This window comes from Somniosus microcephalus, chromosome 8 (genome assembly GCF_052327205.1).
Source record: "Somniosus microcephalus isolate GS21.2 chromosome 8, FLI_Smic_1.0, whole genome shotgun sequence".
NCBI lineage: Eukaryota > Metazoa > Chordata > Chondrichthyes > Squaliformes > Somniosidae > Somniosus > Somniosus microcephalus.
The window spans coordinates 14120813-14148802 of record NC_140994.1 but is presented as its reverse complement, the minus strand read 5'-3'; the positions used below and the strand labels follow the sequence as shown (position 1 = coordinate 14148802).

Below are 27990 nucleotides of genomic sequence, written 5' to 3'. Positions count from 1 at the left end.
TTAACAGCAGTTTACCACAACCAGCAAGAGTATCACAAGGCAGTGAAACTCAAGACTGAGCAAAGAACATAAACTAAGCACCACTTAAATAGTAGGCACATAACTATGCACAGGTGAGTACAATTAGGAATAAAGAAGGACACAATTAAGAGTTCATGGTGCCCTCTGGTGGTGAGGCGAGGCAGAATCTGGGTCATTCCTGACAGCATCTGTGAAGAGAGAAACAGAGTTAACGTTTCAGGTCGATGACCTTGCGTCAGAACTGGAAAAAGCTGGAAATGGAACAGATTTTTAAGCAAGTGTAGGGGCTGGGAAATGGGGGAGGGGAGGAAAGAACAAAAGGGAAGGTCTGTGATAGGATAGAAGGCAGGAGAGATTAAGAGATATTAAAGGCAAAAGGAGACGGTAATGGGACAGGTTAAGGAACAAAGGATGGCTCTAGATGAAGTGTAAATTGCGCTGGCAGAATGAAAGACAGCCGCCCTGTGGGAGAGAAGAAAAGACACAAACAAAAGGTGTGGATAAAAAATATATATGTGATAGGGGCCAGGTTATGATCTGAAATTGTTGAACTCGATATGGAGTCCAGAAGGCTGTAAAGTGCCTAATCGAAAGATGAGGTGCTGTTCCTCGAGCTTACGCTGAGCTTCATTGGAACAGTGTAAGTACTTTTGAAGTGTAGTCACTGTTGTAATGTAGGAAAGAATGTAGTAAAGAAGGACCCTGTTGGCTCCGGGCGTGTGTCCTTGCTGCCTGCTCAGGAGAACAGGTTAAAATAGCAGATGTTGCGATCATGGCGGCTTTCGGACAGGTAGGAGCCAGAGCGATTTTATCTGCCCGCCCGCCAGGATTCAACTGAGTGAGTAGGGTTAAAATCGCCCTGAGTGGGCACAGGCACAATGGGCCAAATGGCCTCCTTCTGTGCTGCATGATTCTATCTACAGATGCAATATACAGTCTATAATATCCAGAGTGTGGAGATGCCGGTGTTGGACTGGGGTGGACAAATGTAAGAAGTCACACAACACCAGGTTATAGTCCAACAGCTTTATTTGAAATCACAAGCTTTCGGAGCGCTGCTCCTTCGTCGGGTGAAGTGGAGAGATGCATAAAAACACAGCTTATATAGTCAGAGAATCATGTCAGATGTTTACAGGTAATCTTTCTAACTGCCATTTATCACACCTCGGCAGAGAGATAATCACAGCAATCAAAGGTGTAAATGGTGTCCAAACAGGTCAGTCAGGAAAACATTACATCAAAGAACAATGAGGTGGGGTCACAAGGGGTCAAATGTTGCAGATGCTGGGGTCTGTATGAAAAACAAAAAAACAGACAAAAAACATTTTTTTTGCTGGAAATCACAGCAGGTCCGGCCGCATCTGTGTGGAGAGAACAAGCCAACGACGACTCGAGTCTGGATGACCCTACGTCAGGTGGGGTTACATGTAGCGTGACATGAATCCAAGATCCCGGTTCAGGCCGTCCTCATGGGTGCGGAACTTGGCTATCAGTTTCTGCTCGATGATTTTGCGTTGTCGTGTGTCTTGAAGGCCGCCTTGGAGAATGCTTACCCGTGATCCTGAATTATTTTTTTAAAACTGTAAACTTTTAATTCCTTGCTCTCTTAAGCCTAAGACTCGTGAAGTTAGCGGCTCCCAATTCTAAACATTTGAGTTGCCGTTCAGAGACCAGGTGGGGGGAGCTGGCTGTGTGGATCCTCTGTGTGTTCAGTGGGGTTTACCTAATTACAGCCCAAAAGCTGGAGAAGAGGTGTCGCTTACTTCTCGACTGCCCGTGGGAGGAGCCACAGTTTCTATCGCCTGTTGGATTCTGGTTGAGGCGAAACTTGATCTTCGGTCTTTCTGAAACTTTTATTATGGCGATCACTTCAACTCGGTGCAGGATTTGGAAAATCCTTTTGAACAGGCCGATCAGCAGGAGCCAGAGTTCAGTGACAGCACTCCGACCTCAGTATGACGCCTTGATAATAGGGGGAGGTAACCTGCAAAAGTTCCTAATAATAATGTCAAACTTTTATATGCAGGGAGGCGAATGGACCCCGAAAGTGGGCTTTAGTCAGTGACAGAAAGATGCATTAATTTCCATCTCACTGAATCAGACAACAGTTTCATAATGTATCTTTTGTTTAACAGTTTGTGTAACTATGTTCTTGTTTTGGGCTGATTACTCGGATCAATTCAGCTGGTTATTATCTTTCTGTTGTGCAGGGCATTATTGCACCTAGAACACACAGAACATCCTTGTAATCGATGGTAGCTGCTGTACTTTTTTGCAGGGAGCTTTTACTCTTGTTTCCCCATCTGCAGATATTTGCATTTCAGACTGTTTCCCGTCGTTACAAGCCCACCCCCCGTTCCCTGGGTTCCGGAGAGTGTTTTCACTTGCCCAGATAGCGACTTAAATCTGTAGCGTACCCAGGGAACAAACTGAGGAAGCTCAGCACGATTTATCACATGCCTTCCCTCACCTGACCGCCCCCCCCCCCCACTTGGCAAAGTGGCACTAGATTTTGACTTCGGTTTGACTGCCAAATAAGCCTATTAATAGTGCGAGTGAATAGTAGCATTATTACAACATATAACAGTAGTTAGTAAGCTTACCTACAGCTCCTTAGCTAGAAATATAATAAATGGTTTTGTGACTGCTGCACTAAACTTATATGGTTATATATAAATAATATTTCAAAGAAAGACTTGCATTTATATAGCGCCTTTCACAACATTCCAAAGTGCTTTACAGTCAATGAAGTACTTTTTGCAGTGTAGTCACTGTTGTAATGTAGGAAACGTGGCAGCCAATTGCACACAGCAAGATCCCACAAACAGCAATGTGATAATGACCAGATCATCTGTTTTTTGATAGCTATTGGCCAGGACACCAGGGATAACTCCCCTGCTCTTCTTCAGAGTAGTGCCATGGGATCATGTACATACACCTGGGAGGGCAGACAGGGCCTCGGTTTAACGTCTCATCCAAAAGACGGCACCTCCGACAGCGCAGCACTCCCTCAGTGCTGCACTGGAGTGTCAGCCTAGATATTTGTGCTCCAGTCTCATGGGGTGGGACTTGAACCCACAACCTTCTGACTTAGAGGCAAGAGTGTTACCACTGAGCCACGACTGACACGTGTGTAGATAATGAGGAGTGTTACATTGTTAAAAGTGCTATTTTCTGGATCAGCTGTTAAAGATCTCATGGGAATTTTAAGGAAGAGCAAGGGCTGTCCCAATGTCCTGGTAAACATTTCTCCTTCAACCAGCGCCATCAAAAACCAGATTAACTGGCTGTTCATCTCACTGCTGTCTGGGGGATGTTGCAGGTGCAAAATGGCTGCCCCTTTTGTCCACATAACAACAGTCACTGCACTTCGAAGCTTCGCGATGTGAGAAAGTGATCAATTGAAACAGCAGCAGATACATGGGATAAAAACAGAAAATGCTGGAGACACTCAGCAGGACAGGCAGCATCTGTGAAGAGAGAGAAACAGAGTTAACGTTTCAGGTCGATGACCTTTCACAGATGCTGCCTGACCTGCTGAGTATCTCCAGCATTTTCTGTTTTTATTTCAGAATTCCAGCATCTGCAGTATTTTCTTTTTGTAGCAGATACATGGGATTGGCTTGAGGCGACAATCCTAAACTGATCTCCATGGCCTCGTCCCTCCCTACCTCTGTAACCTCCTACAGCCCTCCAATTAATCTGTGTTTCTCCACTTCTGGCCTCTTGCGCATCCCCCACTTCCTTCTCCCCAACATTGGCGGCCGTGCCTTCCGCCATCGAAGCCTTAATCTCTGCAATTCCCTCCCTAAACCTCTCTACCTCGCTCTCCTCCTTGAAGAGCCTGCTTAAACCCTACCTCTTTGACCAAGCTTTTGGTGGCCTGCCCTAACGTTTCCTTCTTTGGCTCAGTGTCAGTTTTTTGTCTGACTACGCTCCTGTGAAGCTCCGAGGGACGTTTTACTATGATAAAGGCGATATATAAATGCAAGTTATTGTTGTTCATTTATGATATCATATGAAGCACTAAAACAGATTATTTGACTCATGGTATGTATTATCAGTATGTAAACAATAAGAAAATTAACATTTTTTTCTTTATTTCCCCAGGCCACAATGGGCTTGTAGCTGTACGTACATTTTTATTGTCTTTTCTTCCGATAACATTTTAATGGGCTTTACATAGAGGTGCCAGCCCTGTTTGTATTTGGGGAGTTTTCAGAATATTAACCCTTGGAGCCGGACAGACGCGGCCCAGTCTGAAAGCTGCAGCCTCACCGCGCTGTAAACCTTGGGCAAATGGGCAAAAAACCACGGCTGCCCTCTGGCGGCAAGGTGCCATGTGGTGGCCAGCGGTGTCTCTGGGCAGCGGGCAGAAGGAGCAAAGGCTGGTCTTCCTGGTTCCGGGTGGTCAGTTCAGAGCGACACTGGAAAAGACAGCAGACAGTCCTTGGCAGACTCTGACTCAGCCGGAGAGAGTGGGGCGGGTGGTCGGGGGGGCGGGGGCAGGGTGCGGTGGGGGGGTGGGGGGGGGAAATGAAGGCATTTCGTACCCACAAAAAAAATGGATTAGCAGCATATAATCAAAGTGGCTATCAAAATAACTAAAGAAAGTGGAAAATCACAAGGTAATTAGAGATGAGGAAGGCCATTCGGCCCATCTTAGTTCGTTCATCCAGACCCTAACCTCCAACACCCCCACACTGTAGCATCCATTTGCTTTTTAAATGATTCCTGACTTTGGCTTCGACTGTTTTATCTGGGAACCCATCCCAAGCGTTGAAAACGCTGTGTGTGAAGAAGACCTACCAGACATCAGTCCTAAATCAGCCCTTTCGTAGATTGTCCAGTCCATTGTCACAGTTAACAAGAAAACGATAACATCTCTGCAAATGCTGGAACAATGAAATGTTTAAAAACAGGAACGGGCTGGAAGTACACGATAGGTTAGTCATCATCGGGAACAGAAAAGGCAGATTCATGTTTCGGGGTCGACCTATTTAGGCTCTTTGTCAGAACCCACTTTCAGTGAAGTGTCTGTATCTGAAACATTAACCTGTCATCGAATCATAGAAAGTTACAGCACCGAAGGAGGCCATTCGGCCCATCGTGTCTGTGCTGGCCGCAAAAGAGCTCTCCAGCCCAATCCCACGTTCCAGCTCCTGGTCCGTAGCCCTGTAGGGTACGGCACTTCAGGTGCACATAGAAACATAGAAGATAGGAGCAGGAGTCGGCCATTCGGCCCCTCGAGCCTGCTCCGCCATTCAATGAGATCATGGCTGATCATCCAAACTCAGTACCCTGTCCCTGCTTTCTCCCCATATCCCTTTAGCCTTAAGAAATATATCTAACTCCTTCTTGAATATATTTAATGAATTGGCCTCCACTGCCTTCTGTGGTAGAGAATTCCACAGGTTCACCACTCTCTGGGTGAAGAAATTCCTCCTCATCTCTGTCCTAAATGGCTTACCCCTTATCCTTAGACTGTGACCCCTGGTTCTGGACTCCCCGACCATCGGGAACATCCTTCCTGCATCTAGTCTGTCCAGTCCTGTTAGAATTTTATAAGTTTCAATGAGATCCCCTCTCATTCTTCTAAACTCCAGCGAGTATAAGCCCAATCGGCCCAATCTCTCCTCATACGCCATTCCTGCCATCCCAGGTATCAGTCTGGTGAATCTTCGCTGCACTCCCTCCATGGCAAGAACATCCTTCCTCAGATAAGGCGACCAAAACTACACACAATACTCAAGGTGTGGTACTTTTTACATCCAAGTACTTTTTAAATGTGATGAGCGTTTCTGCCTCTACCACCCTTTCAGGCAGTGTCTTAGTCCTTTTCAGAGGCTGAGTGACCTGCTGTGTTTTTCCAGAACTTTCGGTGTTATTAGAGTGTTTATGGGTGAGCGGTTTGGGTAAACCCGGACTTTGAATCTCACGAGATCAAGCTCCAGATACACCAACCTTTTTAATAGCGCTGTCAAGGAGTGTGACACTTGGCTGCACCAGAATGATCCTGCTCAATTCAAAGTTCACATCATCGCTGCACTCCATCTCCTGTAATAAAAAGCAGCAGATCTGCTAGCTTCTTAAAGAGAGAAGAAGACAGGTTAATGTTTTGGGTTAAACTTGGTCACACAGGGATTGAGACACCCGCCTGCACGGGACCCCTCCCCAGAGTGCGGAACGCACATCTACACCAGCATTTAAATAAAGTCTCTCGCTAATCTCCTCTTGGCCTCCCTGTTCCAGTGGAAATAGTCTCGAGTCTCTCCTCATGACCGTAGTTTTCCATCCTGGAACATCTATGCTGTACACACTCTGTGGCTTTAATGCCCTTTCTGTAATGCGGCATCTAAAATTGTACACAGTACTCTGACTGGTCTCACCATTGCCTTTCACAAATTTATCATTAACTTTTGAACTCTCTGTCCCCCTCTATAAAACCCAACATTCTGTTGGCTTTTTTTTTATGGCTTTATCTACCTGCACTCGCACTTTCAAGGAATTTATTTGAACCCCTCGGTCTCTCTGTTCATCGACACCCATCACTGTCTTTTCATTGAGTGAACAAACTTATTCCTTCTTTTTCCTCCCAAATTGGATTACCTCTCACTTCTCTGCATTAAATTGCACCGCTGCTACCTGTCTGCTCATTCTAACCTATCAGTATCTTCCTGAAGCCTTGCAATCCTCCTCACTGTTTGCCAAACCCTGCACCTTTGTGTCATCACCCAATTTCGATATCCTGTCCCCAAGTCCAAAACATCGCTACGTATCGAGGACAAAAGTGGACCTAGAATTTTCCCCCTGGGGTACACCACTTCTAACCCTCCATCAACCCGAGCAGCACCCATTGTTTCTAACCCTTTAATAAAAGCAGAAAATGCTGGACACGCTCAGCAGGTCAGGCAGCATCGGTGGCAGGAGAGACGTAGGGCTAAAGGTTTCAGGTCGAGGCCCTTTTCATCCACGGATGCTGCCTGACCTGCTGAGTATTTCCAGCGTCGTCTGCTTTTATTTCAGATTTCCAGCATCCGCAATTCTTTGCTTTTAGTTTATTCTAACCCTTTGCTTCCTGTCCATCAGCCAATGAGTATGGCTATTGAGATGCCACCAATAAAGTTTGGTTAATGAGTTGCCACCAATAAAGTTTGGTTAATGAGTTGCCACTTGTGCTGCCAGCTGCAGTTTGCTATAGTTAGTGTTACCGGGCTTATTATGTGCCCGAGGGGGTGTGTCTGGGGTAGTGGCCGACAGGACGCTGCCTGCGGTGAAGTGTAACTTTAAATTAAGTTAAGTTAAATGCTGCTACATTTCCTCTTATGCATAAATTTGTGTAACAAGTTTGCAATGAGATATCTTATCAAAGACTTTCTAAAAACTATATCAAACCAGTATGATTTGGACAGGTTGGGTGATTGGGCAGATGCATGGCAGATGCAGTATAATGTGGATAAATGCGAAGTTTTCCACTTTGGTGGCAAAAACAGGAAGGCAGATTATTATCTGAACGGCAATAGATTGGGAGAAGGGGAAGTGCAACGAGACCTGGGTGTCCTTGTGCACCAGTCACTGAAGGTAAGCATGCAGGTGCAGCAGGCAGTTAAGAAGGCAAATGGTATGTTGGCCTTCGTAGCGAGAGGGTTCGAGTACAGGAACAAGGATGTCTTGCTGCAGTTGTACAGGGCCTTGGTGAGACCACACCTTGAGTATTGTGTGCAGTTTTGGTCACCTTATCTGAGGAAGGATGTTCTTGCCATGGAGTGCAGCGAAGATTCACCAGACTGATACCTGGGATGGCAGGAATGACGTATGAGGAGAGATTGGGTCGATTGGGCTTATACTCGCTGGAGTTTAGAAGAATGAGAGGGGATCTCATTGAAACTTATAAAATTCTAACAGGACTAGACAGACCAGATGCAGGAAGGATATTTCTGATGGCAGGGGAGTCCAGAACCAGGGGTCACAGTCTAAGGATAAGGGGTAAGCCATTTAGGACAGAGATGAGGAGGAATTTCTTCACCCAGAGAGTGGTGAACCTGTGGAATTCTCTACCACAGAAGGCAGTTGAGGCCAATTCATTAAATATATTCAAGAAGGAGTTAGATATATTTCTTAAGGCTAAAGGGATCAAGGGATATGGGGAGAAGGCAGGGACAGGGTACTGAATTTGGATGATCAGCCATGATCTCATTGAATGGCGGAACAGGCTCAAGGGGCCGAATGGCCTACTCCTGCTCCTATCTTCTATGTTTCTATGTTTCTATATATACTGCATTCCCTTTATTTATCCACTTTTTCAACAATGCTCTGTTGAATTTGTCAAACATAGCTTACCTTTAACTAATCCTTGCTGGCTGCTCTTAATTATCTCACGCGTACTCACTAATTTGATGTCTGTGAATGCGAAGTATTTTTTAAAGAATGTTTTGGTGAGTGTGCCTCCAAATTCGATCCTCAGAAGTGGATGCTCTGTGGAACATCGACTGTTGCCATGTCTCTTGCAGGCTGCATACCTACAGAAGTCTGGAGTGAACACTGCCGTGTTAGAGAGGCGTCATTTGATTGGTGGGGCCGCTGTCACGGAGGAACTCATTCCAGGTAGGACCGGCCCTTGCCCGGCTAGATACGAGCTGCCCCTGGGGTTTCAGTAAGAATATCTTTTGACTTACAAGGTGTGGAGGTCCTACGTCACCTGCCCTTTCAGGCTTCAAGTATGGAAAGGGTGAGCTAAGTCTTCTCCGATAGCATCTGGATGCTGAATCATTGAGTATATTCAAAGCAGCCCGTTTGATTGGCACCCCATCCACCATGTTAAACAGCCATTCCCGCCACCACCGGCGCACATTGGCTGCAGTGTGTACCATCTACAAGATGCATTGCAGCAACTCGCCAAGGCTTCTTCGGCAGCACTTCCCAAACCCGCGACCTCTTCCACCTAGAAGGACAAGGGCAGCAAGTGTACGGGAACACTAACACCTCCAAGTTCCCCTCCATGTCACATACCATCCTGACTTAGACATATATCGGCCGTTCCTTCATCGTCAGTGGGCCTCCCTACCTAACAATATTGTTGGAGCATGGACTGCAGCGGTTCAAGAAGGCGGCTCACCACCACCTTCTCAATGGCAACTAGGGATGGGCAATAAATGCCGGGCTTGTCAGTGATGCCCACACCCCGGGAAAGAACCATTTTAAAAAAATCAACCGGCAAAAGCAGCATGTTTGGTTGTTGTAATCACAAGATTGGTTTATGGGAAGAAGGCCCCATCGACCCATTTGATGTCATCCTTCCAGAATACTGACCCCACCATCGTCTGGTCCTCTGTCTGAATCTAGTGCCTTGGCTTCCATCATCCTTCCTAGCAATCCCATTCCGGCTGCCACTCACCAAATGTTGATGATGGAAGTTGGCAAGTTGAAGCCCCACGATTTTATAATTGCCCCTTTTGGTTGAACTCGATGGGTTATATCATTGTTTTTTTTATTCTCTGTACCCCTCCTAAAGTCTCTCCTTACTGCACGTTTCCCCCAGGGAACAACTTGGAGACCTGCTCCACTAATTCATCCCTATGACTGTTTGCTGGGAGGTCCCCTGAATGCAGGCCAGGGGGACTCTGGATTCAGTGATCCCTCACTCCTTGGGGGCTGTTTGCTTCCTGCCCACTTGAGGTAGAAATTGGCTTTGCTTTTTTTTCCCCTTGCAATCTTCCCTTCCCTTCAATCCTTCTCTTCACAAAAGTCCTCCAGTATATTTGCTAAGTGACCATTCTACATGTGTGAGACTGACCAGCGACTGCCGGCAGGTGATTCAACCGGCGAGCTTGCTCCTGCTGTCACCTGATGTCTACAGGGATAGGGTGGGATATGTGTTGGTGTAGGGGTTACGGGGAGCGGGTGGGATATGTGTCGGTGCAGGCTCGATGGGCCGAAATGGCCTCTATCTGCACTGTGGGGTTTCTGTGATTCTGTGATACACACATGGACACCGATGTAAGAAAACCACTAGGCACTTGGTCTAAGCGTTAAACAAAGCTTTAATCAACTGTTTTACAACATGGAGGTCTAGTTGTGTCCTTCACTAGTTCCTGTTAAGAATGTCCTGCGCAAGCTGGGCCCGTGCCCGAGTATTTATACTCTCCCTGGACAGCGCCACTCGCAGGCCGCTCAGTATTATTTCATAAGTCTTTCTTTCATGAATGACTGATTCATGACAAACACGATCTAGCAAACATCACTAGCTGATTTCAACCCCCCTCCTAGTCCAGAAACACAAGGCTAATGGCAGCATCCTATCAGCTGCTCACTGAGGATGAGGTAGAAAAATTATCTTTTTTTAAAATTCATTCACGGGATGTGGGTGTCACTGGCAAGCCCAGCATTTATTGCCCATCCCTAATTGCCTTGCTAGGCCATTCAGAGAGCTGTTTAAGAGTCAACAACATTGCTGTGGGGGGTCTGGGGTCACAAATAGGCCAGACCAGGTAAGGACGGCAGATTTCCTTCCCTAAAAGACATTAGTGAACCAGATGGGTTTTTAACAACAATCTGGTAGTTTTATGGTCACCATTGCTGACACTAGCTTTTTATTCCAGATTTATTTAATTAACTGAATTTAAATTCCCCAGTTGCCGTGGTGGAGATTTGAACTTATGTCTCCCAATTATTAATCTGGATTATTAGACCAGTAACATTACCTCTATGTTACCGTTCTAGCATCACAGCAGCAGGATCAGGGCCTAATACTGTTGTGGAGGGAATATTGGGACAGTGCCTTGACCAACATTTGTCCCTCATCCAACATCACTAAAACAGATGATCTGGTCATTATCACATTGCTGTTTGTGGGAGCTTGCTGTGCGCAAATTGGCTGCCAAATTTCCTACATTATAACAGTAAACAACACTTCAAAAAGTACTTTCTTGGCCGTAAAGTGCTTTGGGACATCCTGAGGTCGTGAAAGGCGCTGTATAAATGCAAGTTTGTTCTTTCTATTTAAGACAGCCATCATGTAATTGCACACGTGCCCATCAGAGGGAGCTAGTCATAGCCAGCTCAGCACACAAGAGTTGGGATCGAGCACTGCAGCAGTGAACCCTTAACAACTAACCTAGTTTGGGAAAATATAGTCATTAAGTAACAGACAAGTTAGACTGATAAAGTAACCAGCAAATTAATAAGTTCCAAATGTCCAGTTGCCTGCTAATGGAATGGACGTCTCAAAGTGCTTTACAGCCAGTGATGTACTTTTTGAAGTGTGGTCACTGTTGTAATGTGGGCAACGCGGCAGCCAATTTGCGCACAGCAAGCTCCCACAAACAGCAATGTGATAATGACCAGATAATCTGTTTTTCGTAATGTTGATTGAGGGATGAATATTGGCCCAGGACTCCCCTTTCGTCAAAATATTGTCACGGGATCTTTTACGTCCACCTGAGAGAGCAGACGGGGCCTCGGTTTAACGTCTCATTCGAAAGACGGCACCTCTGACAGTGCAGCGCTCCCTCAGCACTGCACTGAACAGTCAGCCTAGATTATGCACTACCAAATCTCTGAGAGTGGAACTATGAACCCACAACTTTCTGACTCAGAGGCAGGAATGCTATCCAAGGAGCCGCAGATGACACCTGAATAAGCTGTTGTAGCAGGACTGTCCAAGCTTTGTCCATGGGTCAGGTCGGTGTGTAGTATGGAGAGCTGTGAACTACCTTACAAAGGTTAGATCCATGTCCCCATTAATCTGCAGGTGTCTTAAGCTGCTGATATTAACAGCTGATTCAGTCAACCGTGCTTAAAATCAGGCCTCCAGACACAAAGGGCTGGATTTTGTCAATGGGGACGTGATGGAGGCGAGACTCCCACTTTTTGGGTTGTAGTCCCGCCTCCATCGACTTGTGGCCAACCCACGCTATTTTCCCTTGATTGACCTTGTTAAGCCCGCCCAGTGGGCTCAGCAGGCCAATTAAGGGACAGCTGGTTACTGGTGACGTCAGTGATTGACATTTCATCTGTCAAGAGCTTTTGACAGATGAAAAATCAGCGTTCGACAGCTCTGTGAGGCTGTCAAACATTGACAATCTGTCTTCTAACTTGAGTCCTTCTACTCAGACTCAGTTAGCGATCTCTCCAGACCAGAAAGCAGAGGCTGCAGCTTTTGACAGTTCAGCGGCCATTCTGCTTTCTGTGCCGGTGAGCTGAGGGACTCCCGAGAACTGAAGGAAGGAAGCCTGCAGGAGAAGGTAAAGGCAAGTAAAACTTCTTTAAACACTTTACACTTACCTCACACACTTACCTCTGCACACATGCACCCATCACTCACCTGCACAACGGACATCTCGACCCCTCCAACCCCTGCAGACCGATGGTCCGCCTCGCTAACTTGGCGTGGTTCAGAGCCGTCGGGAAGCCCACACTTCAGGGCTAAAAATAGGGATTAGGCAAAAAACTGCCTGTTAACTACCTGTTAACAGGCAGTTAATTGGCACTAATCCCCTTCCTGCCTCGGGGAGGCGGCTCCCAGCACAGGTCGGATACCTGCCTCCTGGAACATTGGCACGGAGGCAGGTTGGGGGTGAGATGGGTTCCTGCCCCCCAATTCTGCAATTTTCCCACCACTCCCACCTCCAAACCCGCCTCCACAGGGCTTGGAAATTTGAGCCCATATAATCCAAACCGGACAAACCAGCAAACCAGACATGTAGCGCACCAAGTATTGGGTCATCTGATCTCTGAGGGCTTATTGTATGCGGCCTGGCCCTGGAGTTTGGAGTCTGTTGTGATGGCGTATTTAGTGTTTTTGTATCCAATGAATATTTAAATACAGAAGGCATTCTGTAAAGATTAGGTGGAGCATGTTCATAATATCACCTTATCTGAGGAAGGATATACTTGCCTTAGAGGCAGTGCAACGAGGGTTCACTAGATTGATTCCTGGGATGAGAGGGCTGTCCTATGAGGAGAGATTGTGTAGATTGGACCGATACTCTCTGGAGTTTAGAAGAATGAGAGGTGATCTCATTGAAACATACACGATTCTGAGGGGGATTGACAGGGTAGATGCTGAGAGGTTGCTTCCCCTGGCTGGTGAATCTAGAACTAAGGGTCATAGTCTCAGGATAAGGGGTTGGCCATTTAAGACTGAGATGAGGAGGAATTTCTTCACTCAGAGGGTGGTGAATCTTTGGAATTCTCTGCCCCAGAGGGCTGTGGATGGTGAATCATTGAGTATATTCAAGGTTGAGATCGATAGATTTTTTGGACTCTAGGGGAATCCAGGGATATGAAGATCGGGCGGGAAAGTGGAGTTGAGTTCGGAGATCAGCCACGATCTTATTAAATGGCGGAGCAGGCTCGAGGGGCCGAATGGCCGACTCCTGCTCCTAATTCGTATGTACTCACATAGCCTGAAGTGACAGCCCCTTTTAAATTGTACGTGCTGTTTATGTATCTGATGCCGTGCTTTTATGCTGCAGGTTTCAAGTTTTCACGAGCGTCTTACGTGCTGAGCTTGCTGAGACCTCAGATCTACAAAGAGTTGGAGCTGAAGGTGAGGCACATATGAAACAAAAACTCAGCTAAGCTCCCTGATGGGAAAAGGCGTTGCCTGGTTCAATTGTACAGCCGACACTTGGCTGCTGATCTGTGCTGAGTTGGCTGATCCCAGCCAAGGCCTGCAGCTGAGGCACTCTAATTAACCCAATGGCCAAAGCACCCCTTGGATAGGAAGGAGGAAAGAATTAGCTGAGGCTGCTGCTCCTGCCCGCTGACCTGTTAGCCCCTGCACGAGGTTTGGATATCATTTGAGGACAAGATTGGGTTGTGCTGTGATTCCCTCCCCCCCAGCCCGCCGCAGTCAAATCATCTCTCTCTCTTAGGCAGTCCCTCGGGACCGAGGATGACTTGCTTCCACATTAAAAATGAGTTCTCAGGTGACTGATGAGTCCAATGCGGGACCTACAGTCTCTGTCACAGGTGGGGCAGACGGTGGTTGAAGGGGCGGGTGGGTGGGGTGCTTGGGTTGACGTGCGCTCCTTGCGCTGCCTGCGCTTGGCTTCCGCTTGCTCCCGGCGAAGAGACTCGAGGTGTTCCCGGATGCTTCTCCTCCACTTTGTGCGGTTTTGGGCCAGGGATTCCCAGATGTCGGTGGGGATGTTGCACTTTTTCAAGGAGGCTTTGAGGGTGTCCTTGAAGCGTTTCCTCTGCCCACCTGGGGCTCTCTTGCCGTGCCGGAGCTCCGAGTAGAGTGCTTGTTTTGGGAAGTCTCGTATCGGGCAATCGGACGATGTGGCCCGTCCGTCGGAGCTGATCGAGCGTGGTCAAAGCTTCGATGCTGGGGATGTTGGCCTGAGCAAAAACACTGACGTTGGTGCGCCTATCCTGCCAATGGATTTGCAGGATCTTGCCTAGTGATGCTACACATGAAGAATAACGGCCTGCATGATGTCAGCACTCATACCCCGGGGTGGGGTTGGGGGGGGGAAGGGAGAAAATAATTAGCAACGTTCCGTTAGAGTTATCTCCATGGGGAGCGAGGAACAGAGTGTTCTAGAAATCAACCCAATTGAAGAGGGTTTTGCACACTTGCCATGGAGAAGGGGAAATCTCTAGATATATGGGCCACATGGAGAGGGTGTCATCCAACAATTAACACCTTGGGATGTGAGGGGCACTGATACATCGCCGGTGGGTATGATTGGACCTGTATTCTTTGGAGTTTAAAATGAGAGGTGATCTCATTTTGCAACATATAAAATTCTTAGAGGGCTTGACAGGGTAAGATGCTGAGAGGCTGTTTCCCCTGGCCGGGGAGTCTAGAACCAGGGGTCATAGAAACATAGAGGATAGGAGCAGGAGTAGGCCATTCGGCCCTTCGAGCCTGCTCCGCCATTCAACGAGATCATGGCTGATCATCCAAACCCTAGCACCCGGTCCCTACACCGACAGCCATCCCACCCAAGCCCTATCCCCGTAACCCCGTAACCCCACGTATTTAATCCCCCCTAACACTAAGGGCCAATTTTATCATGGCCAATCAACCTAACCCGCACATCTTTGGACTGTGGGAGGAAACTGGAGCACCCGGAGGAAACCCACGCAAACACAGGGAGAATGTGCAAACTCCACACAGACAGTCACCCGAGGCCAGATTTGAACCCGGGTCCTTGGCGCTGTGAGGCAACAGTGCTAACCACTATGCCACCGTGCTGGTCACAATCAACGTTCCCGCTAATTTCTTTTTGGGTGCGTGGCCCCTTTAAGGGGCTGCACGGACCATTCAAAATTCCGCATATGTGCGGTTTTTCCATTGTAAAGCCGGTAGCCAGCCTGCTCGGGACCTCCAGCACAGCTTAACGGGAACACTAGTCACAGTCTCAGGATAAGGGGCCGGCCATTTAGGACTGAGATGCGGAGACATTTCTTCACTCGGAGGGCGGTGAATCTTTGGAATTCTCTACCCCAGAGGGCTGTGGAGGCTCAGTCGTTGAGTATATTCAAGACAGAGATCGATAGATTTTTGGATATTAAGGGAATCACGGGGTCTGGAGATCGGGCGGGAAAGTGGAGTTGAGGTCGAAGATCAGCAATGATCTTACTGAATGGCGGAGCAGGCTCGAGGGGCCGTATGGCCGACTCCTGCTCCTAATTATTATATTCTTCTGAATCTTTACTTTCAGAAAGCAACCAAGCTATAGACCGGGGTCATCACTCGGTTCTGTGTAAACTCTGTACTGACTACTCTTTTTCTTTAGTTTTTTTATACCTATGAAATGTTCTGATCTACATTTCTAGATCCCTGGATAACAGACCTCCAGAGGGAGACAATAATGAAGAGAGGGGCTCACATTGATCCGTACGGATTCAATCTCTGCACCTCCACTGACCCACCACACTTCTTTCCTCTTTCCTTCCTCTTGATTCCCTATTGGCCGGCGACCTGTAACTACTTGCCTAGCAACAGAATTTGGGCAGAAAACCACTGGCCCATTTGGACGGCCCCCACCCAATTGCAAACTACTCCTGTTAATTCAAAGTCATTTTAGCTTGCCAAAACTCCCCCCCCCCCCCCCACAAAATTATCTAGTAGTTGGAAATAATCATTTTTAATAAAACAGCGCTGGAGGCATGGTTTCAATTCAAATGAACAGTGAGTTCAAAGTAAGCAAATTCGAGTTCGAATGAGTGAAAGGAAAGAATTTGCATTTCTATAGCGCCTTTCATGACCTCAGGACGTCCCAAAGTGCTTCACAGCCAACAAAGTGCTTTATTTGAAGTGTTGTCGCTGTTGTAATGTAGTCCTTTCATTCCTCGCTGTCGCTTACGTAAAATTTAGTTAACAGGAGTTCCTTTTATACTTTCTTTTGACGACTGGTTTCCTGCCATGTCCTAAAGCCCGACTGCTTCACTCACTCGACCATAACCTGTGACGTAACAAAACTACTAGGCACTTGGTCTCAGCGTTAAACAAAGCTTTAATCAACTGTTTTACAACATGGAGGTCCAGTTGTGTCCTTCACTAGTTCCTGTTAAGAATGTCCTGCGCAAGCTGGGCCCGTGCCCGAGTATTTATACTCTCCCTGGACAGCGCCACCCGTAGGCCGCCCAGTATTATTTCATAAGTCTTTCTTTCATGAATGACTGGTTCATGTCAACCTGCTCGATTCTGGACTCCCGCTCACATTTTTACTGATGGTACCTTCAGCGCGCCCTAATAGCCCCTGAATCCTGGCAAGTGTGGTGGGTGTAGCCCGGGCAACTCAACACAGTAGAAAACGCTGGGAAAACTCGGCAGGCCAGGCAGCATCCGTGGAGAGAGAAACAGAGTTAACGTTTCAGGTCTGGGACCCTTCCTTAACTGTTTCTCTCTCCACGGATGCTGCCTGGCCTGCTGAGTTTTTCCAGCGTTTTCTGTTGTTATCTCAGATTTCCAGCATCCGCAGTATTTTGCTATTATAACTCAACACAGTGTTTGTTTTCTAATGCACTCAACACTTAATACACTTAACCAGAGGACACCGATTTAAGGTAATTGGCAAAAGAACCAGAGGAGATATGAGCAGAATTTTTTTTACGCAGCGAGTTGTTGTGATCTGGAATGCGCTGCCTGAAAGGGCGGTGGAAGCAGATTCAATAGTAACTTTCAAAAGGGAAATGGATAAATACTTGAAGGGGAATACATTTGCCGAGCTATGGGGAAAGAGCAAGGGAGGGAGTGGGACTAATTGGAGAGCTCTTTCAAAGAGCAGGTACAGACACGATGGGCCGAATGGCCTCCTTCTGTGCTCTATGATTCTATGAAGACCTGGAGTCGAGCTTGTACCCATACCTTCTAAGCTGGAGGCGAGAGAGCTACCATTGAGCCAAGCCGACACTCAACGTCAAGCTGACACTGAATCAAGGCTGAGATCGATAGATTGTTGGACTCTAGGGGAATCGAGGGATGTGGGGACCGGGCAGTTGAGGTCGAAGATCAGCCATGATCTTATTGAATGGCGGAGCAGGCTCGAGGGGCCGAATGGCCGACTCCTGCTCCTAATTCTTACGTTCTTAATGGGCCAAAAGCACCGTTACTCTTTTTTCCTTTCCATATCCTAACCTTATGACCCAATGATCACTATTCCTCTCTTACCTCCCCCCCACTTCAAAATCCTGCTTATAATGTCCTCATCGTTGGTTCACGCTCGGTTGAGTTACAATGGAAAAAAATAATCTTTCAAGTGTGAATTGATACTGTTTTCCTGTGCCAGAAACACGGACTAAAGGTGTATGTACGGAACCCATCTTCTTTCACGCCGATGTTGGAAGATGGAATCGGAGGGAAACCGCCACGGTCGCTCCTGATGGGCTACAACGTGGAAGAAACCCAAAAACAAATTGCCCAGTTCTCAGTGAAAGACGCGCAGGTAACTGAAACGCTGAAAATGAAGGGAGATTTGTGCTTTTACCAAGTCAGTCTCCCACGGTGTTACACGCAGGGACTCAAGATAGGGTCGCCAATCCTCCAGGATTGTCTCAAGAGTCTCCAGGAATCGAAGCGTAATCTCCTGGACATTGCCCTGAGCAACCCTGGAGAAAAATCAGAGAGGAATTTAAAAAAAGGGTTTTTTTCTGTTTCATTTTCTTTGAGCGCTTTTTTCTTTATTCGTTATAAAAATACTGGGGATGTTGGGGGAAAAAAGGCTGATTGAGTTGGTGGGGAGGTTGGAGGTCATGGGATGAACCCTCCAGGAATACATCCAACCAGAGGTGGCAAGCCTAACTCAAGACCAAGTGTATTCTTCTGGTGAAGGGGAGTTAGAGAGCAGGGGACGATTGGACCACAGCATGTAGAGGCTTGTTTAGATCTCTACTAAGATACCATGGCACTATTTTGAAGAAGAGCGGAAGGAGTTCTCCCCTGTGTCCTGGCCACCATTTATCCCTCAACCAACATCACTAAAACAGATTATTTGGTCACTATCACATTGCTGTTTGTGGGAGCTTGCTGTGCGCAATTTGGCTGCCGCGTTTCCTACATTACAACAGTGACCACACTTCAAAAATATTTCATTGGCTGTAAAGCGTTTCGGGATGTCCTGAGGTCGTGAAAGGCGCTGGAGAAATGCAAGTTCGCTCTTTATTTTGAACTCTCGCGCCCCCTCCTGTTCATGTCTTTCACCTCCTCAACCCCTTTGTACAGCCAATGGTCATATGGACAGTTGAGACTGAGATGACCAAATACTCCTTTGGACGCAATGGTTCCTATGCTGTGGGGCAATGAAGAAGGGGGTTGGAGGATGTCTATTGGAGGCCAGGGTTGAGTAGTGGGCATGTGTGGATCGACAGATACCATGGATTCTGTTTGATAATCCTCAGGGAGCAAGGAGAGCTTATCATAGAAATTTACGGCATAGAAGGAGGCCATTCAGCCCATCATGTCTGTGCCGGTTTGATTTGAAGATCTATCACTTAAATTTGGCAATTTATACAATACCCAGACACATCATACCATACACGTCACATACAAATAAGGGATTTTCATGGTTTGGCAGCCATCATACTTTAAGATTTTAGTGCACTGTGTTGCTTTGCTGAAGAATGTTTCTTTTTCTTTTCCTACTTCCATTAAAGTTTGGCAGGCACTTCAGTCACCTTTGTGCCTTTGTTTTAAGCATAAATATCAATATATTTTGACAATACAATAATCATTTGAAGTACAGCATAAAACAATACAGAGTCAGACCTGGTTTATCCATAATTCATTAAGCCAAACATTCTTTCTTCTGATATCCAGCTTCCATTATAAGCATATACTGGATAATCCAAAAACCTTGCACTCTGAGATCAAAGTGAATTAACTGGCAAATCCCTATTAATCCAAAAATGGCTGCCTATTAGTCTGATTTACTGCTGTGGCGGAGACCACATGGGCAGTAACACAATTCACTATGTATAGCCAATGTTGTTATCGCTCCACGTTATGTACGGCACTTGGTTGGGTTATCAGGGCAGGGTCCATTTAAGAGTCGTCGGTTGTGTGATGGCGTCATAGCCCTGCGACGAGGCCGAGTCCCTCAGTCCATGCGGAGAGTTAATAAAGCTAACACGCGTTTTTCTTTGCTGCTATGAAAGTCTCGCAGTCTGTTTATTTCCAGCGACTCCTACACTGCCATTAATGCACATGCTTTTCCACCTCGCTGTCTTACATCTGCTTGCATCTATTGTTACTATCTGGACTATGCACAGCTTCCCCAAAGGAGATTAAGGACAGGATTTTCATTGGGCCGTGGAGTCGGGATTGGAGGCGTGTGGGGGGTTAAAATCCCGAAATCAGGGGTCCCGACCCCATCCCGCACCCAAACCCGCCTCCATGCCAGTTTCAAAGGAGGCGGGTAGCTGCCCCGCACTGGGACCCGCCTCCCCGAGGCGGGAAGGGGATTAGTGCCAATTAACTGCCTGTTAACAGGTAGTTAACAGGCAGTTTTTAGCCTAATCCCTATTTTTAAGGTTGAAGTGTGGGATTCCCGATGGCTCCAAACCATGCCAAGTTAGAGGAGGCGGGCCGTCGGGATGAAGGGCTTGGAGGGGTCGAGATGTCGGTGTTCAGTTGAGTGATGTGTGAATGAGTGCAAAGGTAAGTGTGTTTGGTGTGTCTAAAGTGTTTAAAGAAGTTAAAATGACCTTTTCTTACCTTTTCAGCCTTCCTTCCTTTAGGTCCCGGGAGTCCCTCATCTCACTGGCACAGAAAGCAGAATGGCTGTGAACTGTCAAAAGTGACAGCCTTCAGCTTTCTGTGCAGGAGAGATTTCTAACTGAGTCTGTGTAGAAGGACTCAGGTTAGAAGTAAGACTGTCAGTGTTTGACAGCTTCAAACAGCTGTGAAACACTGATATTTCATCTGTCAAAACCTCCTGACAGATGAAATTTCAGTCTGTGACGTCACCTGTTGCCGGGTGGCCCTTAATTAGCCTGCTGGGCGGGCTCAACAAGGTCAATCAAGTTAAAATCGCGTGGATTGGCCACATCGCGATGGAGGCGGGACTACAACCCCGAAAGTTGTAGTCCCGCCTCCTACCCGACTCCTGAATGAAAATCCAGCCCTAAGTGTGTGAATCAGTCTCTGCTGTACATGTGTTGCGGAAGGAGCTGTTGTAATGATCTGAATGGCCTTTTCTCCATCCATGCTTTCTGTTATCTGAACGTGAGCTGTGCTTTACCTGCTAGGCATACGCTGAGTACGAGTCCTTGATCAATCGCATGGCCACAGCTGTAGAGCCTCTACTGGATGCGATGCCCGTGGATGTCCCGTCACTGACCAGTAACTCACTGCGACAGAGGATACGATCGCTGCGTACCGTGATACCCCTCGTGCGGACAGGTAAATCAAAGAACTTGCATTTGTATAGCACCTTTCCCAGCCCCGAGACATCCCGAGGTGATTTGCGGCTGAAGAATCACTTTTTGAAGTGTAGTCGCGGCGTTTTTTTAGGCAAACGCAGCAGCCAATTTGCCCACAGCAAGGTCGCACAAACATCAATGATAATCTGGGACGTAAGAAAACTCACTGAGCACTTGGTTTGAGTGTAAAACAAGGCTTTAATCAACTGTTTCACAACCATGAGATTCTAGTTACATCACTAGTTCCTGGTTACAAAAACGTCCTGGGCAAGCTGGGCCCACGCCCGAGTATTTATACTCTCCTTGGACGGCGCCACCAGCTGGCCGCCCAGTGTTATCACACGAGTCATTTCTACATGAATGGTAAGATTCATGATAATCTGTTCATGACATTGTTTTGAGCATGAAAGCAGAACGAACCTCAATTATGAATATTAATTTTGGGGGGATCTTGACCACGGAGGAAACACAGCTTGAAAAGCTGACCTCCCAAATAAGAACATAAGAAATAGGAGCAGGAGTCGGCCACTCGACCCCTCGAGCCTGCTCCGCCATTCAGTGAGATCATGGCTGATCTTCTACCTCATCTCCACTTTCCTGCCCGATCCCCAAATCCCTTGATTCCCTTAATATCCAAAAATCTATCGATCTCAGTCTTGAATATACTTCTCCTCCTTCATTTAATGACACTCGCCCAAAATATAAACGTCAGCAGGGGGTGGAACTCTCAAGAGTTCTTTCCCCCATTAGTAAATCCTTCTAACGTGTTTAACACAACATTGGGACTTGCGTTAATAGTGTGCTATTTTTCCCTTCTTATCCTTGCAGGTTATAAATTGGGGAAACACATTCCACAGTTCTACGAACTACTGACTGCTCCAATATCTAAAGTAAGCGCAAAAGTCATCTTTCTTTAGTTCTTTCTTGAAACAGCTGCTTATCTCAAACTCACGGTTGCACCACGTCCTGACCCTGTGTTTCTTGTCCCTCAACCCCCCTCCTCCCCAAGGCCTCAAGCTGGGAATTTTCTTGGCGTCTCTCCCGCTACTGCCACCCATAACCTCTGAGGAAACCCCATTCCGTGCTTGGGGAGAAGGACTCACTCCCACATATATCATGGCCATTTGGACAAGGCGCATGAGAGACCGCAAGAGGCCAATTTTAACACCACCCGCCCATGGACAGTGATCAGGAGCAGGGCCCTGTGGGCTGTTCCTCTCCCAAACCCACGGCAGAAACCAGGCGGGCGGGCACTCAAAGCCGAGCAGATTGGTTGCCAGCTCCGAACTCGCCTCTCCCCCACTGCCTGAGATCATAACCTGCGGAGCCCTGCGGGCGGCAGAGGTGCCCGCCTAAAGCAGGTGGGGGCCTCACCATTTGATGTGAATCGGGGGTCCCTCTTGCGTCAAGAGGGACCCCGGTCGAATTTTAACCGGAGCCTGAGCGGGGAAACCGCCGAGGCTTTTCCCGCCAGGTGAAAGGAGGTCGGCAGCTGTCGGGAAGGTAAAAGAGGTTCAAAAGGAGACTGAAAAACGTTCCTAATTTTGGGGCCAAGAAGAGCAGGCGTGCTCCTCTGGGCCCCACAAGGAAAGTTCTGGCCTTGCCTGTGATCTGTGCCCGGTACCGGGCGGGAAATAGACTGGCGGACCACACGAGACTGCAGCGGTTCAAGAAGGCGGCTCACCACCACCACCTTCTCAAGGGCAACTAGGGATGGGCAATAAATGCTGGCCTCGCCAGCGACAACCACATCCCGTAAACAAATTTAAAAAAAATGAGGTCCTGGTGGTTAAAGTTGCTGTTGTTCGGTTGGCTGGAGGTGGGGGGGGCGGGGCGGAAGCGAGGGTGGCGAACTCTCCGGAGCCGTATCCCGCACAAAATCCGCTCCAAGTTAAAAATCCCTCACATGTCTCCTCATGAATTGGCATCTTTGGGAAACGGGACAGAGGAAAATAACAAAGTCTGTCAGATGCAAAGATCCCATGTGAAATGAATGCCAGGAGACTTTTTTTAAAATTCGTTCACGGGATGTGGACGTCGCCAACAAGGCCCGCATTTATTCTCCTTGAGAAGGCGGCGGCGGTGAGCCTCCTTCTTGAATACAACCGAGTGGCTCACTAGGCTGTTTCAGAGGGCATTTAAGAGTCAACCAAATTGCTGTGGGTCTGGAGTCACATATCGGCCAGACCGGGTAAGGATGGTAGATTTCTTTCCTTGAAGGACGTTAGAGAACCAGATGGGTTTTTACAACAATCTGGTAGTTTCATGGTCTTCCATTACTGATAATGGTTTTTAATTCCAGATTTATTTAATTCATTGAATTTAAATTTCCTAGCTGCCATGGGTGGGATTTGAATTCTTGACTGCTGGATTATTAGTCCAGGCCTCTAGAATTACTAGTGTTAGTAACATTATCTCTATGCTACCATTCTAGCATCACAGTGGTAGGATCAGGGTCTCATACTGTTGTGGAGGGAAGAATGGGACAGTGCCCTGGCCAACATTTGTCCCTCATCCAACACCACTAAAACAGATGATCTGGTCATTATCACATTGCTGTTTGTGGGAGCTTGCTGTACGCAAATTGGCTGCCACATTTCCTACATTACAACAATAAACAACACTTCAAAATGTACTTAATTGTCCGTAAAGCGCTTTCGGACATCCTGAGGTAGTGAATTGAGGAACTAGAATTTAAATTCCCCAGCTGCCATGGTGGGATTATGAACTCCGGTCTAACCGGCTCATTAATACTAGTGCAGTAACATAACCACTATGCTACTGAATTTGGGGCTTAGCCTCTGATATTTGTGCTTTGCCAACTTGTTGTCCATCTTTTATTCTTGGCAGATTCTAAATCAATGGTTTGAATCTGAACCCCTGAAGGCAACTCTCGCCACTGATGGAGTTATTGGTGCAATGATAAGCCCGCAGGCTGCGGGGAGCGGGTAGGAGACTCACTGTTTACTTGTTACAAATAAATTTGACTGAATTTACACAGGAAACATATTGAAACGAGAACAGGCGGAGGTCGTTCAGCCCCTCGAGCCTGTTCCGCCATTCAATTACATTACGGCTGATCTGTACCTCAACTGCATCTGCCCGCCTTTGCTCCATGTCCCTTGATACACTTACCCAACAAAAATCTATTGATCTCAGTCTTGAAAATTTCAATTAACCCCCAGCATTCCCAGTCCTTTAGGGGAGCCAGTCCCAGATTCCTACTACCGGTGTCCTGACATTTATGCTTCAACCAATATCACTAAAACAGATTATCTGATCATTTAACTCATTGCTGTTTCTGGGACGTTGCTGTGCAGTTTGACTGCCACATTTCCTGCATTCAAAAAAAAAAGCAATTGACTGTGAAGTACTTTGCACGTCTTGAAGTTGTGAAAGAAGTTATCGAAATGCAAATCCTTTCTTTGTGATTTGAACTGAAGTGTGATTGCACAACATGATTTGAACATCTTTAATATTGAGCTCTCAGTGCATGTAACAGAGGTATACATTATGGGCCAGAAATTCGGGTCCCCACGGGTGAGTACGCGCTGGGTACTCACCCGTAAGGCCAATGGAAGTGCCGGTTTCGCGCATGCACTGCGCATGCGCTGGAAACCGGAACTTCCGTTCCCTTGAAAGAAGGGGTTCGGAGGTCAAACGCGTGCGCCGGAGAGGCAGCGCGTAGACCTGGAACTTCCGGTTTTTTGCAGGTTTCTCCGTGCAGGTAAGTCCCTAGCAGCGGCGCATGGAAAAAGCAGTCGCAAGGCCTGCTTTTAACAAGGTAAGAGGTTAATTAAGTAAAATTAAAACATTAAAACCACAGGTTTATCATTTTAAAATACTTTAAAGAAAGGTAAGTTTATTTTTAGTCCCGTTAAAAATTTTAATTAAATTTTTCCAAAATTAAAATTTTTGTTTAAAATAGTTAATTAATGTAATTTATAGTTCTTTTAAAAAAGTGATTTAAAAAAATTTATTTGAAGTTTTACTTAGGTTTTGGGGCCGATCTCTATTCATAGATTTGACAGGCCGATTCCCTGCTCTGATTGGCTCGTCATGGCCCACGTGATCCCAGGGGACGCTGCGAACTAACTTCGCCGCTGGGATACGCAAGCACTGCGCACCGGCAGCTGGAAGAGGCCCAGGATCGGAATCCCACGCGGGCCCACAGCACAACAGCAGGCGCGCTATGTAAATGCAGGTCGGGGGCTTGCACCCGCGGGAAACCTCCGACCCGAATTTCTGGCCCATAGTGTGAAGTAGCAGGCCTTGTGTGTATTACATGAGAACTGCATGCAGTGTTATCTACTACCTATCTATATATTGCTAAAAATCTTGCACACGTGCCAGGTCCACTAACCTTGCTTCCTGTTGCCATAATTTTTGGTCACACTTTTGTGACAACATTTACCATTGTAAATTGCTATGTCAACATTTCCCAGTCAGTGTTATGTCAACTGTCACCATGTTGTTGTAGACAGTGGCCACTGGGTGGCGTGGTATATCAAGACTTGTATATAGAAAAAAAAATGATATTCATCAAATGACCCGTGAGCAACACCATGGGCAATTTACTCGTCATATTTTTAAGAACTCCACAAACTGTTCTCTTGTCTCTTGTTCATCTTAGGTATGTGCTGCTTCATCATGTGATGGGAGAGCTGGAGGGGATTAAGGGGGGCTGGGGTTATGTGGAAGGTGGGATGGGCGCACTATCCAACTCTATCGCCAGTGCGGCTGCAGCTCATGGAGCCTCTATCTTTACAGGAAAGGTAGGTGTCCCGACTACTGGTCTATCCGCTTCGGTAGGAAAAACAGAAAGGCAGAGTATTATTTAAATGGTGATAGATTGGGAAATGTTGATGTACAGAGGGACCTGGGTGTCCTTGTACACCAGTCACTGAAAGCAAACATGCAGGTGCAGCATCAGTTAGGAAGGCAAATGGTATTTTGGCCTTCATTGCAAAAGGATTTGAGTACAGGAGCAAGGATGTCTTACTACAGTTTTACAGGGCCTTGGTGAGACCACACCCGGAGTACTGCGTGCAGTTCTGGTCTCCTTACCTAAGAAAGGATACACTTGCCATAGAGGGAGTGCAGCGAAGGTATACCAGACTGATTCCTGGGATGGCAGGACTGTCGTATGAGGAGAGATTGTGTAGACGAGGCCTGTATTCACTAGAGTTTAGAAGAATGAGAGGGGATCTCATTGAAACGTATAAAAGTTTGACAGGGCTAGACAGACTGGATGCAGGGAGGATGTTTCACCTGGCTGGGGGGGTCAAGAACGAGGGGTCACCGTCTCAGGATACGGGGTAGGACATTTAAGACTGAGATGAGGAGAAATTTCTTCACTCAGAGGTTGGTGAACCTGTTGAATTCTCTACCACAGAAGGCTGTGGAGGCCAAGTCACTGAACATATTTAAGGAGATAGATAGATTTCTAGACACAAAAGGCATCAAGAGGTATGGGGAGAGAGCGGGAATGTGGTATTGAGATAGAGGATCAGCCATGATCACATTGAATGGCGGAGCAGGCTCGAAGGGCCGAGTGGCCGACTCCTGCTCCTATTTTTCTACATTTCTATGTTTTCAATTTCCTTTATGTCAAGGAGAGCGGTTTTGATAGAGTAAATAAGGAGAAACTGTTTCCACTGGCCAGAGGGTCAGTAACCAGAGGACACCGATTTAAGATAATTGGCAAAAGAATCAGGGTGGAGATGAGGAGAAGTTTTTTCATGCAGTGATCTGGAACGCGCTGCCTGAAAGGGCGGTGGAAGCAAATTCAATAATAACTTTCAAAAGGGAATTGGATAAATACTTGAGAAGGAGAAATTTGCAGGGCTGTGGGGAAAGAGCGGGGGAGAAGGAATGATTGGACGGCTCTTTCAAATGCTGGCACAGGATGATGGGCCGAATGGCCTCCTTCTGTGCTGTATGATTCGGTGAGAGGAGCATAAGTGTGGTGAATGAAACTTTTTCACCCAGTACTGGTACTCTAATTAAGCACTGTAGTGTAGCTAGACACAGTGTAAAGCTCCCTCCAGCCTGTTAACCTCTCAGCTTAGGATAGCAACCCTACTGCACCAATGTAACATCTGCAGTTGCCACATCCATTCTTGTGGCATCGCAGAGCAATTTACTGCCATGTTTGTGGCACTTTCATTAATACGAAATGTAATAATATTCACGTTTTTAACATCCTAAATGTAAGTTAATACATTTCTCTCACTCTCGATCTCTCTGTCGAACAGCCAGTGAACTCCATTCTAGTGGACAGCAGCGGGACAGCACAGGGAGTCGTGCTGCAAGATGGAACTGAGATAAGAAGCAAAGTGGTTTTATCCAATGCCACCCCTCACGTGACCTTCCTCAAGCTGACTCCAAAGGTGAGATTGGGAATGTCTCTTCCCCCAGCCCCCCGCCCCCCACACCCCCGCCCTTTGCACTCCCCTCCAAAGGTGAGATTGGAAATGTCTCTTCCCCCAGCCCCCCGCCCCCCACACCCCCGCCCTTTGCACTCCCCTCCAAAGGTGGCGACTCATTCACTTCCAGGGGTGCGGTGCACCCTGAGATAACCTCACACTAGGCCACTCTTCAGACAGTGAATGTTGGCAGGCTATTCAATGGTGAAGATCCCAACAACTGAGCCTAAACCCGTCTCCCTTCCATGCTTGCTTTCCAGCAGCGATTACTGGATTGCAACCACCTCCAGAGATCCCCCTCCAGGTCACACACACCATCCCGACTTGGAAATATATCGGCCGTTCCTTCATCGTCGCTGGGTCAAAATCCTGGAACTCCCTCCCTAACAGCACTGTGGGAAAACCTTCACCACATGGACTGCAGCGGTTCAAGAAGGCAGCTCACCACCACCTTCTCAAGGGGCAACTAGGGATGGACAATAAATGCCGGCCTTGCCAGAGACGCCCAGATCCCGTGAATAAATAATTTAAAAAGATCAGGAGCGATTAAACCTAGCTGACTTTCCTCTTCCAAGCCCAAGGGCACTGGGACCAATTGTCACATGTCACTTCTACCGCCAACTTGACTGAGGTTAGCTAACTGAGCAGTGACTGAGGTTCTTGC

At 47.2% G+C, this 27990-nt stretch overlaps 1 protein-coding gene across 1 annotated transcript in view; it reads left to right on the top strand.

The window, feature by feature from the left end:
* The first annotated feature begins 1832 nt into the window (after positions 1–1832).
* pyroxd2 (pyridine nucleotide-disulphide oxidoreductase domain 2) overlaps positions 1833–27990 on the top strand; it is a 46072-nt gene continuing 19914 nt past the window's right edge. Inside the window, exons 1-10 of the mRNA XM_085994258.1 lie at positions 1833–2000; positions 4132–4151; positions 8532–8625; positions 13497–13570; positions 17769–17924; positions 20725–20878; positions 21727–21788; positions 23749–23846; positions 25532–25673; positions 27156–27290. Coding sequence (XP_085850384.1) covers positions 1880–2000; positions 4132–4151; positions 8532–8625; positions 13497–13570; positions 17769–17924; positions 20725–20878; positions 21727–21788; positions 23749–23846; positions 25532–25673; positions 27156–27290 — 1056 coding nt within the window. The 5' untranslated portion in view covers positions 1833–1879. The remainder of the gene's footprint in view (positions 2001–4131; positions 4152–8531; positions 8626–13496; positions 13571–17768; positions 17925–20724; positions 20879–21726; positions 21789–23748; positions 23847–25531; positions 25674–27155; positions 27291–27990) is intronic.